The sequence below is a fragment of the Agelaius phoeniceus genome, chromosome 5, assembly GCF_051311805.1.
Source record: "Agelaius phoeniceus isolate bAgePho1 chromosome 5, bAgePho1.hap1, whole genome shotgun sequence".
Lineage (NCBI taxonomy): Eukaryota > Metazoa > Chordata > Aves > Passeriformes > Icteridae > Agelaius > Agelaius phoeniceus.
The window spans coordinates 26,919,187-26,931,623 of NC_135269.1; the positions used below are offsets into that span (position 1 = coordinate 26,919,187).

Below are 12,437 nucleotides of genomic sequence, written 5' to 3' on the forward strand. Positions count from 1 at the left end.
TGGCTTAGACTCTCAGTTCTTTGAGGGTACAGACCCTTATTTGACACTTGGCAAGGCATAACAAAGACTGATGTAGGCATTAGCAACAATATTTACTTGTATTATACCAAGCTATTCTACCAGTGCATAACAATTCCAATAGCAACTTCCCTTTGGATTCTCCTCCCAATATACTAGAAAAAAAGCCTACAGAGAGCAGAAGAGGAAGAATTTCAGCATTACCTGGTAGCCATGGATGAGTGCAGACCGCATCTCCCTTAGGATATACAGAAGGTAGTGCACTCCCAACACTTCCATGATTTTAATGAGGGTGTTGCGGGCAACGTCCCGTATTTCCTGAAATCTGTTTCTCAGGAATGTGCAGACTTTCAGTAAGATGCTGGAAACAAAGACAAACAGCTTTGTTCACCTCCAAGCAGAGCAGAACTAATTACCCTGCCAAGGAAGCTGCTTTTCAGCACTGTTTCACAACCACAGCTGTACTCACAGTCAGCCTCACAGAGAGGTTTTATAGGCATACACACACGTACTGTCCTTCAGGACAGGTTCTACTGATTATCCTTTCTTTCTGTACATTTTTCTTTCCACCGCACAACCAGCCCTGCCTCTGCACCTTGATTCACAGCTCTGCTCTTGGGACAGGATTTACAGCAGTTAAATGCTGAGGTGCAGAGGTGCATGTCACTAGGAACAGGAATTTCCAAAAGAAGTATTTAAGGTCTGTTAGGATGTCCCTCTTTAACCACATACGTAACCACAGCTCAAGAAAGGTGCCTGCGCGACTTCCCTGAACAATGAACAGCCCCACTGGGATGTAAGGAGCCCCACTGGGATTTACCTTGGTAGGTTGGCTTCCATCACTTCCTGGGGAAGACACTGCATCATTCTGACCATTGCAAAAGCTAACGGAACACGAACTACCTCATCATCATTCACAACATTGGATTTCACAAGCTTGTGCTCCTCGTCTCTTTTAACCTTTTTAAGAGAGCAAGACATAATGCACTTTTAATATACAGAAACAAACTCTGCTTTTTCTCAACAAACCCTGTAAGAGGCCAGTATGGCAGGCTGCTACCCTCTGATGACTGCAGGAAAAACCCAGACAGCTAAAGGACAGGTGAGATAAATCCCTGTGTTTTCAATACAGAAACTAGGCTGGTGCAAGCAAGTGGCTGAGAACTCTTCAACAGGCTGGACAAAATGAATCATTTCACTTGTGTAGTTTGAGACAGTTCTCAGCAGGGAAGTTAGGAAACCATATTCACATGACCAGAGGGTCTGTCAGTAATCTCCATGACTCAGCAAAGGGCATGAAGCCTTTTTTGTGCTTCCAGAGGTCTCTCTCCAGTTGTGTCTTTTTTTTTTAATGTGTTGCTTTTTCACTGGCTCTGAAGTTGTATCCCAATCCTTAAAGTAGCAGCCTACAAAATACCTTTTAAACATTAACTCCTCACCTTTGCAACAATACACCTGTGCAATTTAGGCAAGATGTTGACTGTAACTGTTTCCTGAATGTGTTTGATCAGACACTGGAGCTCTTCTTTATTTCGGGGTAAGAATGAAACAGGTTTGGGCACTTGTTCAGCATTTTCAGATGGCTCAGCTGCTTGCTCAGGTTCTACTGGCTTCTCAGAGAGATTCTTCCCATTCTTTTCTTCAACCTCCTCCTCTTCCCCTTCACTCTGCTCCAGCTCCATGGCTTCTTCAGCCTCCACCACTGGCTCGAGGTCCATGGCAGCAGCTTCTATCAAGTAATTGCCAAAAGTACAGGTAAATACAAAAGAAAATAAAACTTGAGCCCTTAATTGAGACTCCTGTGACAGCTTGGTTCTACATAAAGCTCCTAGCTACCACCACTGACAGCAAACCACCAATAAGCACCAGGCTTCTTCTACATGGAAAAGAAGCTTTGGCTTGCTGGTTTCTGATTAGCACCCCTCAGGGCCAGGTTTAAAGCAAAGATTACATTACTCTGTGTCTGAACCCCTCAGTTAGCTGAGCAAAGGTCAATGTGCTTCAACTTTAGAGAGCTGCCATTCACTTAAAACTGAGGATTTCACAAGGCAAGAGGTACTGACAAGCACAGCTGTAAGACATCTTCCTCCTTCACCCAAAGGTCCCAACATAGGTAACCACAATAGTGAAGAAGCTGAAGATACAACTTTGTCCCATGCAATGGCAAGGGAAGCAAGGTGAGGACATCTTGGCTGCAGATAACCTAAGAACCACACAGGTTCTGGGCTGTTTTGGCTTACAGAAGCCTGGGATGGAGTGGTAATGTTGACATGATTCCCTACACCTCTCCTGACTTTGTCAACACACAGGAGGAAAATCTGCACTGCTCTTGAGGAGACAAGTCAACACTAGCTTCCAGGATGCCCATTTTAAAAAGACACGAGTAGCTGATGTCAAGAGTAAACCACAAAACTTTGATCAGCTGCATTTGAGTAGTCTGAGGAGTGTTTTTACAAGCAGACACAAAAAGCTCACCTTGGTTGTCAATGGTCACAAGCTGCTTTTCAAGTGTTTTATGGTCAAAGTGAAAGGCTTCCAGCACTGTCTCTAACAAGCTGCAGAAGGAAAACATGAAGAAAGATCAGCCCTCTGCACAAAAAGAAAAGGATGCATATACAACAGAAAAATCTTACAAGTGCTTTTTGGAAAACATCAGATTTAGTGACATTTCACCATAACGAGGTTTATCCTGAAAAACTCCAGAAAATAAAAACTGGTTCCTTCTCAGCTACACATATTCTGTGACCTAGGTCAATGTGAAACCTCACAGAGAGTGGTACTGGAGCAATGGAGGTGTCCCAGGAGCAGGGACAGCCTGACAGAACTGCTGCCATGCACTCAGTGAGACATGGTGTAACTAAGTAACAACCTGTTAAAACTTCATAGCGCCAGGCAGCAAGCCGTGCCTACCTTCACTTGCCTAAATCCACCTCAAAGCCAGCAATCTCTCACCTCAGAGAAGAGGCAGAAGTCCATGAGATGCTCCTAAAACCACTGAATTGTGCCTAAGCAGTCTTTGGAGAAACCCAGAGCAGCACTGCTCGTGGTACCCACCTGACTCCCAGCTTCGTACCGATCTGTCCTGTTTGCAAGACATGGATGAAATGCTTTAAGTGGTACAAATAGGCTGACCATGAAAGATGTCGGCAGACAGCTCCAACAACTTCAACTGAGGCTGTTACCATGTTTTCATGCTGCTCAAAAGAGAGAAATTCAGCTGCTGTTAGCATTCATAATGATTGTGCATCTAAAGCACCTGAAGCAACAAGAGACAGAAGTAATGTTTGTCTAGCGGGGATGCTTGGGATTCAGTATTTTTAGATCTCCTCCTGAGCATCAAGGTAGGGAAAAAAAATAAAAAATCACAGTCCATCAAGCAGATCTCCAGACCCACTTCCTCCAAATTATTCTGCACATTTAACTTTTCCTCACATACTTAAACCTATGGGCTCACTTGTGCTAAGAACTAAGAACAAGAACCAGTGTCAAGGCATCCAATCACAAACACATGGCACATTGCTGGTCAACTATAAACCCATTTCAGATGTGAAATAAAATGTATCTATTTCTTCACTAAAGTTTCAATCAACACATTTTACTGTCCTCTGGTCAAAGAGTCACTCTACTGAGGGGCACAGACTGCACTGCTGCAGGGGCTGGGTCCTGTGCCTGAGCTCTAATTGTTTCAGCTTCAGAATAATATTTCTGACAGTAAGCAAATTAGACATTTACTTTGCTTGATGGAAGCAGTTCTGCTGCTCTCCTGGCAGTGTGCAGGGAACTACAGAAGTGTGAAACCTGGCTTTTAAGAGCCACAGGTGGAAAGTCTGTCCACACTGACATTACAAGTAATTTCACTGAAAGTGACTAAAAAACCGTCAGCCTTCAAATTTTAATTACAAAGCTGTTATTGATTTCAGATGTTTCCAGCCAATTCCTGCAGTTTCCCTCTAAATCCAGAGAAAACTGTATTTATTCCCACCTCTGTTACTAGGTGCAGATTATATTCCCACAGTCTACTGTCAAAGAATATTGCAACTAAACAGGAAGACAGAAGTTTGGAGGCAGAGGGAAGAAAATAAGAAGCTGATTACAAAAAATAAAGACAAATAAAACCTGAAGTAAAAACTAAAACAAAACAAAAAACCCTAACCCAAACAGTTAAGAGATCAACCTTTGAAAAGCAGGACAAGTTTAGCAGATACAGGACGGGGCCCAGACTGCTTCTGCACTTTCCAAACCCTCTTTCTGCCACCAATACCAGCACAGCACTTTTATCTACAATGGAGACACTCACTTCACAAACATATCAGCTGTCTAAGGGGGTTAGGTTTTTAAGGGAAATGGTATATATAAGAAGGGGGAAAATATTCAAGTAGATGCATTCAATTGAAAGAGCCTACCTTAAGCATTTTTTCACTGAAAATTGCAGTTGTAGCATAAGGCATGATGTAATTCTGCAGGGATTTAGAAGACAGCACAAGCTTTTCTTCAGTGAGCTGCTTTGCCAGTTTCCTCAGAGCTCGTGCTCTCCTGTGGATCTGAGACATGTCACATGGGAGAGGGTGAATGAGGTGGTGCTTGAGTCACAGCTAGCACGAGAGAGTACCTACATCCCCTAGTTCTGAAAATGTCTCAGTTTTAGGTAATGGCATAAACATATTACAGTCATTTCTAAGGCATGCCTTTTTCCTTAAATCTCTGGGCTTTCACTAGCCTTTTGCCTCAACAGATATTCCAAGTCAATGGCATTGTGGATTCACAATCATAAGACTGTGCCATCTTGAGGTGTTAGACAAGGGAGGCAACTGCAAACAGCAGCTGCTGCAATGAAATGCAAAGACCAGAGAAAATTACAAGTTAAGAACTTACAACTTTGCATATAACTACAGATACAGCAAAGACTCTCTCAGATTGCACCTCTGAAAGCAGAAGAAATGTATTTTCATACTGCAAGAAAAACCAGGCTTTGTGTAACATTTATATTGCTAAGGTTTGTGAATGGGAAGGGGCTGCAGAGACTCCAGACTGAGAGCAGCAGGGAGCATCCAGAAAGAGACCCATTCCATACCATAAACCAAAGACATTTCTAGATAGAAATGTGACTTTGATTCTCAGTCACTCTTTATCATGTCTACATCCCTCTTTTTTGTAACAGTATCTAATGACACAGGTTCAATTTCTCTGCAGACAACACACAGATGCTTTTCAAAACATCCCCTCACAGTAAGACGCTTTTGCTCGGCAGGAGAAGAGAGGCACTAAGAAATGCCTGCTGTCTTTTACCTGCATGTGTTTCATGTTCTCAAAGAAGTCCATGTCAGGATCATGGCGGTTGGTCAGCTGGACCAAATCCTGGAATTCGGGATTTGTTGGGAATGTCTGAATGAGGCAGGAAAGCAGTGATGTGTAGTCCTGCTGGATGCTCTAAAAATAGCAAGCAGTGAATGGTAAGTATCCCTTGGAGAGGCTGCTACAAACTCCTGAGAACAGCAGTGCTGTCATTAACAAGTGTTTCAGTCAAACGTCCTAATTCTTGGTAACAACAAATGCACCCATTATGGCCTGCATATAAATTAAAGCCTCCCTTCCAAAAAACGAGTTTCAACTAAGAAAAGCTGAGCAACAGCAGAGAAACACAGTTAATTTCTATAATCTTTTAGAATTTTATAAGGTTTCAAATTAAGGGTAAGTTTACAGTGGGTACCTGCACTTCTTATCCCAGTAGAGGACTCTGAGAACTCACCCAAAAAACATCTCATGAAGATAGCTGGAAATGTGTGATCAGATACCACTGCCTTACCTCAGTCTTACTCTTCAGACCCCTTCTCACAGACTCCAGGAGAGTGTGCTGGATCAGCTCCTTGTACTCATCTTCTGTGTGGCTGATCTCTGCCAGTCGGTGGATAAGACTGGTCAAGCAAAGGCTTGCGTTGTCACTGAGAGCCATATCCCCGAGCTGAGTGGATGAAGAAATGGCACCACATGAGTCTGGCTGTGACACCTTTCTCTACCCAAAAGCTGGGACAGAACAGCACCACTGGACACAACATAGCGAGTCCTGTAGAGACTCAGAAACTCTTGAGAGCTTTCCTATAGAAGTTCTAGTCCCAAATTAATGTCTAAACTACCCATCAGGAAAAAACCTTTTACATTTACCAGCAGACCCACACAACCAGAACGTGCTGCAACAAACTGAAAATCAGCCTTTCAAGCCTGTAATATGCCTTTTATCCAGTACAAATGACCAAACATTTGCGGGGCTCACTAACAGAAAGTTGTGCTGCACTGTATTTGCCTTTTGGGACACACAGATGAAAAGGTAAACAGACAAAACTTCAAAAACATGTTTGTAAGAATACCTAAAGATACTTTCTGAATGTTATGTGGTGCCAAAAAACAGCAATGGAAGTAAGTTGAAAGTTAGATTCATCAGGGACACATGGTGCATATAGCAAGGGAAGGAACATTCAGCCAACCTGGATGGTGTAGAAGCAGTTGTGCATAACAGGGATGAGGAAGTCAGTATCCACTGTCTGCATTTCCTTGATGTGGGCTGTGATTGACTGAAATGCTGACAGACGCACATCGAAGTCGATATCATCCAGATGTCGCTGATCAAAGGCATTCAGCTAAGACAGAGCAACAAGTCATTAATGAAAAATGATAGAAATGTGATCATATCATTGGGGGGAAAAAGGGAGCAGAGAGAGAAACTGTGCATACCTTAACAACATCAGTAATATACTTCAACTTAGCATCCAAGTCAGATAAAGTCTAAAAAACATAAAAATCCAGTTAACTTTTATAGTTGTTAAAAATTTGGATAACTCAAGACTTTACCACTTGAGACAAAAAATAAATAAAGCAGCAGCATTAGCCTTTCTCGTGTTAGAACCTCCATAAGAGCCTTTCTCATGTAAGTTGGAGGATATGTGTTTTAAGTCCTAAGTTTCCAAATATCTACACTGTACGTTTCGTGTTCTACTGCTAAGAATTTATGTTAGTCACTTCAAAGTAATACAGAACATCCTACTATAAACTGTGAGAGAAGAATACAAATAAAAATTGTCTTCAGGATACTGAAACGCATTCTTATTTCAACAACATGCATGATTTGTTGCAGTTTAAATGCTTTGCTAGGCTTCTCTTACACTAAAGACCCCTGGCTCACATCAACCAGGCTGCAAGCCAAAACTTTTAAAAATCTTTGTGCAGCTCATTAATTTCTATCACATAGAATTCTGTTATTTTCACTTCACACAAGAAGTAGAGTAAAATGGTTTTTAAAGTCATGCACAAAAAGAAATACTCCTATTATTTTGTTCTTGATCTCTTAGAACAAATTTTAAAAGGCATAGAAAGATGTAGAAATGCAATACCTGAAATACCAAGCACAACTTAGTTCGAGACAGTTTGTTCTGGATGACAGAAAAAAGCTTTGCCAGTGGTTTGAGAAAGCTTGTAGGGTTTGAGCAATGCCTCAGCAAGTTCTGCACCGTCTCCAGAATGTCAATTTGTGTACCCTGAAAGAGACACACGACTCTCAATAAGTACTGAGACCTCACAAGATTATTTCATTTCCTTGGGACATATTTCAAGACACGAAGTGCACATTGCTGTACTTCATTCAGATCAGAGATACTGAAGGAGAACAAAGAATTAGAAGGACACAATGCAATCATCAAATCTCTCAGAAGTACTTGCAGCCTCTCAATTAGAAACAATACAGTGTTAAGAGATGACTGTCAGCACGATAAAGACTTCTTTTATGTGTCTTTCCTCATGACTCAAAGGTCAGGAGAACTAATAGAGCTTTAAAAAGCAGTCTTGTTCACCAGAGGTGAACATTAACAGCACCATATACTTCACACAATAGGTCAGGTTGGAAAGGACCATAGGGGTGAATTTGGTCCAGCCTCCCTGCTCAAGGAAGGTCATCCCAGAGCACTTGGCACAGGATTGCATCCAGACACTTCTTGAGTATCTCCAGTGAGGGGGCCCGGCCACTGCACAGTAAAGTCTTGAACGAACTCCCTCAACAGCAATCACATGTGGTGGCCTAATATTTCACAGATTTAAACCCCAAAATATTACTGTATACAGTTTGCCTTTGCCTTTCATAAAGCAGCAGACTAATGCAGCACTGCCCAGTACACCACACACTCAACCACATATATTCACATTGCAGTCCAGACCCTGTGGCTTTGGGGTGCATAAAATACACACTGAAGAAGAGCAATTATTTCAAACACTGCAAGCAATTTGGTGGATTGAATACATTGACAAAGAAAGTAAAGACTGCATTATAACTTCAGCAGACCTTCCCCATGACAAGGGGGAACAGAATCAGTCTGGACACTGGCACCTCTGGGTGAGTAGTGCACATCTACACACAGTGGCACTGCACTCTGAACAGACTACTAACATGTGAAGACTTGATTGCAGGCTGATAATGAGAAATGGCATGTATCTGACTTTTAAACAAACAAATATACTTGATTAAAATAAAATCATATGTTAAGTAGGGGCGGGGAAATAATTTTTACCTACCTGCTCCATGTTAGTCTGATAAAGGAAAGGAATGAGAAGGCTCACAAGCACTGAATTCTGGCTCTTTTCTTGTATGAATTTGCTGATCCTGCAAAATTGGACAAGATAATTTACTCTTTGATATCATTTCAATCACCAGTACAGAGCAAAGAAGTCTGTCAGCACTAGTGTCATTTCACAAGGCTTTGTCAGCCTATCCAGGCCAACAGAGCGTGCCTACCAAATTCACAGTCCCAGCCTAAGCATTCAGTTCCACATGACTGCAGGCATTTCTGCACCTTTTTCTAACCTCAAGAGATATTAGGTTTGAGTGCCAGCAACAAAACCAGCTAGAATCAACTTCTGAAAACTTATCACCTCAATAACCAGCAAATAACAAGGTCAATGACAGATCCAGGTATTTACAACAGATTTTAAAAAGTTGAGACACAGTGTTTTTTAATTTGGAAACTATTACAATAAGCCTCTTTCTTCCTCCCTCCTTCCAGCTTTTTAACTATTTCAGGCTCTAAGAATCACTTACTTGGAAAGTATACTCAGCTCTTTGCTGACTTGAGCTCTGTACTTCTTCTTTTTCACTTTCTCCACGTTTAACATTGTTTTGCTGAAGTACTGAAGTATGGTAGGAACATGAGGCAGGACCAACTGGCAACCTAGGCTGAGGGGTTCTGTAAGAGATACAACAGTTAGCAACACCCAAGAAACTCTGCTGCAAGAAACAGAAGGGAGATCCAACACTATACAAAGGGGAAATTAGGATAAGGGAGGTTTCATTAGTAAATGGGAGCTATGAACATGCAGGGCAGCTGGTGGCTGGGAAGAAGCACCAGCACTTGCTGAGACCAGGTCTAATATGTCTGAGATGGGATCAAAGAAAGCACAAACCACTCTCCTCACAGATTTCAGTAACAGCCCTTGTAAGCGTAGGCTTATTAGAAAGTACCAAGGACATTCCTCAGCAGTATCAACATCTAAAATAACTGGAACATTTGTAGATGTGGTTTTCTTTATTCCACCACTGACCTCTTGTGTAAAATGAAAGCTGCCATAACAAGGGCACATGCTCCTTTCCACTAGCTTTGAGTGTTGCTGAAAGCAGCACAGTGATGCTGTCTCCACAGCATCAAACACAGCACACTACTGTTCTGTCTACTAACTCTCAAAGACGCCAGGTCTTTCCAGTCAGGGAGCACAGACTAAACATAAAAGTGATACAGGATCATGTGCATACAGGAATGGGGCCTTTATATAAAACCTGGTGTTAGGCACAGAGCCAAGTCAGCAATGCAGTTCTTGAACTTGTATCAGTCAAAGCTTCACACACAGAACAGGTCAACATTCCTTCATAAGGAATCTCTCTGTGCTCAGGATCCTGACACTCAAACGTGGACTTCATCAGTCATCAAGCAAGCAGGACTTTACAGTTCTTGAGCACAAGACAAGTTTGTACCTTGATGTTTCCATCTCTGCCAGGAGGTCCTCTTCCCCAGTATTCTTAGACAGCCTCACCATAATCTAACACCTCCATCTAAAGCACCCAACAGGTCTCTGAGAACTCTCAGGCAGGCATACCTTCTGTCATGTCTCCAGTGGCCATGACAACACAGTCAGTCACGCTCAAACTGGAAACCTGCTCCGTGGGTTCAAAATCTGGGCTGTTGAGAAGGCTATCAGCAATGTCCATCACAAGGCTGGATGTGGCCTCAGACAGATTCTTGGCTGACAGCACAGCAAAAACATTTGTCAGTATATCACTCTCTGGATGATCTGGCTGCTGCTTGCCCAGCAAAGGGAAATACCTGAGAGAAAGTTATAAAAAGGTTCACTGAAAATTAGGTTCAGAATTTTCAGCTAACAATTCTTCTGTGTGAGAAGTCACACAAAAAATAATGACTGTCTTCCACTTCAACCAAGAAAAAAGTGCACAAAAACCAGAAGAGCATCATCAAAAATGCAATGAATGGAGGTTGAGAGGTTATCAAGTCTCTTTTCTAATCCTTTCTCCACAGCCTGAGTCTCCTCTTAGTTTGCTCCTAACCTAGTGATGCAACATAATTTTTAACAGAAGTTTGTGCATAAGGTCTTCATGCCTACCAATGAAGTGTCTCAAAAGAAACACCTGGTACTTTAGCAAAGGAAAAACAGTGAGTCTGAGGAAGAGGCAAAAATCCCTCAAGACAGTTGAGCTGGAACTTCTCACAATCAAAAAAAGCTCTTTTACAACTTTCAGTAACAGATTCTCAGTCACAGATTCTGTGCTGAACTTGCCCATACTCCTTCATAAAATAGAAAGAAATAGAGACTCTAAAAATATGAACGAAATTATATATTGTGAAACTGACTTCCCATCTCACAAGACTAAGAAGTCATTGGTCAAGACAAACATATCCCTAAGAAATCAGACCTCCTCCTCACCTGTGGGTTGAGTTTGGGCTGCATATTTGCTTAGTTATTAATACACGGAAAAAGTAGCCTATTATAAAAGTGAGTTCTTGCATAAATTGGAAAACTTCCCAGCTGCTTTGACTGCTATCAAAAGAATAAGAGCCTAATGGAGAAAGAAAATATGGGTTTGGACACAATTATTCACAGCCTGTTAGTGTGCTCCTTCTTCTTTGTGTTTTATGTATTCCGAAGTACTTAGGCTTCTTTGCCAAAGAACACTTACCTGGGGTTCTTACTCCAGGTGTGAATGAGTTTGAGCAGAAAAGTTGGAGAATACTGACTCTCTGAAGCCAATCTGCAGACCTAAAGGAGAGAAAAATCAGATACCAATGCAACATAAGTAAGTAAAGCCACTTGAAAACGTCCTCTCTAACAAAGACCTCACATTCTACAGTTTACCTTATTTTATAAAGTAATTTCAACCTTTTATAAGGTAATTATAAACTTCTTCAATATTTGTCAAATGACTCTTAGATAATTTCACTCCTGTTTATACAATATTCCAGCTACCATTTTTGCCTTCCCTTGAAACTAGATTCCCACAACACCTCACATTTGCCACAGAGACTTAGCAAACTCTCCCAGACATACCTAGGAAATCTCAAGCACAGCACCCAAAACTCACTCCTCTCACATCTCCTATGCCCTGACTGACTGCAGCACCTGGTCTGTATCTCCACACTGGGGAGGCTGGAACATCATATTGCTTCCCATGAATGGGATCTCCTAACAGGGTTCTGTGTCCAAAACAGCCCCAACTGTGTTGGGGTTGTGTTGCTGCTAACAAGTCTCTGCAGCAAAATCCTGGGCTATGAACAACAGCAAACTCCAATTGCAGGTTCAACAGGCTTAAACCAATTTGCCCTCTCCATCAGTTTTACACACCTCAGTTCTGTAGTTTTAAAAAAGGAAAGCACACAAGTCAAAACGATTCTTTTGCCAAAACCAAATCTTCATGAAGTTCACCAGAAAATACTCCAGAGGGAGCTTCTGGATCATACTACCATCCAAGCTTCAAAACCATCTATCTTCCTGACATATGTAAGGACAAGAGGCATTCTAACTATTTAGTAACAAAAGTACATCTTGTTCAGAGTTACTCAGAATTTGCAAACACTGTGCTCTGTGAAAGCTTTAAGTGCTTTGCTGACTGCCTGGAACTGCAATAGCCTGAACTGCTCTGGAACAGCAATAAATGTCCACTGCTTTTCTCACGGAGCACCTCAGCTGTAAGAAGACTCCACGGACAAACCAGGAACATGCACTTCCCTGTTGCCCAGCCCAGTGCAAAACAGAGCTATATGCACTGCCTGGTACTTTTTATCTACTGTTTTTCCACATAACCATACTATACATCACATATTGTTACTGGTAGAGCAGAGAAACAGTGTAGGAGTAAACAAACACAATGTCTAGAGAAG

At 41.9% G+C, this 12,437-nt stretch overlaps 1 protein-coding gene across 1 annotated transcript in view; it reads right to left on the reverse strand.

Moving 5' to 3' along the window:
- The window catches only part of UTP20 (UTP20 small subunit processome component), a 63,783-nt gene that overhangs the window by 16,612 nt on the left and 34,734 nt on the right, over window positions 1-12,437 (reverse strand). Inside the window, exons 29-43 of the mRNA XM_054631257.2 lie at window positions 11,240-11,319; window positions 10,144-10,370; window positions 9,095-9,239; window positions 8,572-8,659; window positions 7,401-7,544; window positions 6,745-6,795; window positions 6,498-6,650; window positions 5,822-5,977; window positions 5,305-5,445; window positions 4,422-4,559; window positions 3,073-3,212; window positions 2,494-2,573; window positions 1,458-1,747; window positions 839-978; window positions 223-379 (exon numbers count right to left, since the gene is read on the reverse strand). Coding sequence (XP_054487232.2) covers window positions 223-379; window positions 839-978; window positions 1,458-1,747; window positions 2,494-2,573; window positions 3,073-3,212; window positions 4,422-4,559; window positions 5,305-5,445; window positions 5,822-5,977; window positions 6,498-6,650; window positions 6,745-6,795; window positions 7,401-7,544; window positions 8,572-8,659; window positions 9,095-9,239; window positions 10,144-10,370; window positions 11,240-11,319 — 2,130 coding nt within the window. The remainder of the gene's footprint in view (window positions 1-222; window positions 380-838; window positions 979-1,457; window positions 1,748-2,493; window positions 2,574-3,072; window positions 3,213-4,421; window positions 4,560-5,304; window positions 5,446-5,821; window positions 5,978-6,497; window positions 6,651-6,744; window positions 6,796-7,400; window positions 7,545-8,571; window positions 8,660-9,094; window positions 9,240-10,143; window positions 10,371-11,239; window positions 11,320-12,437) is intronic.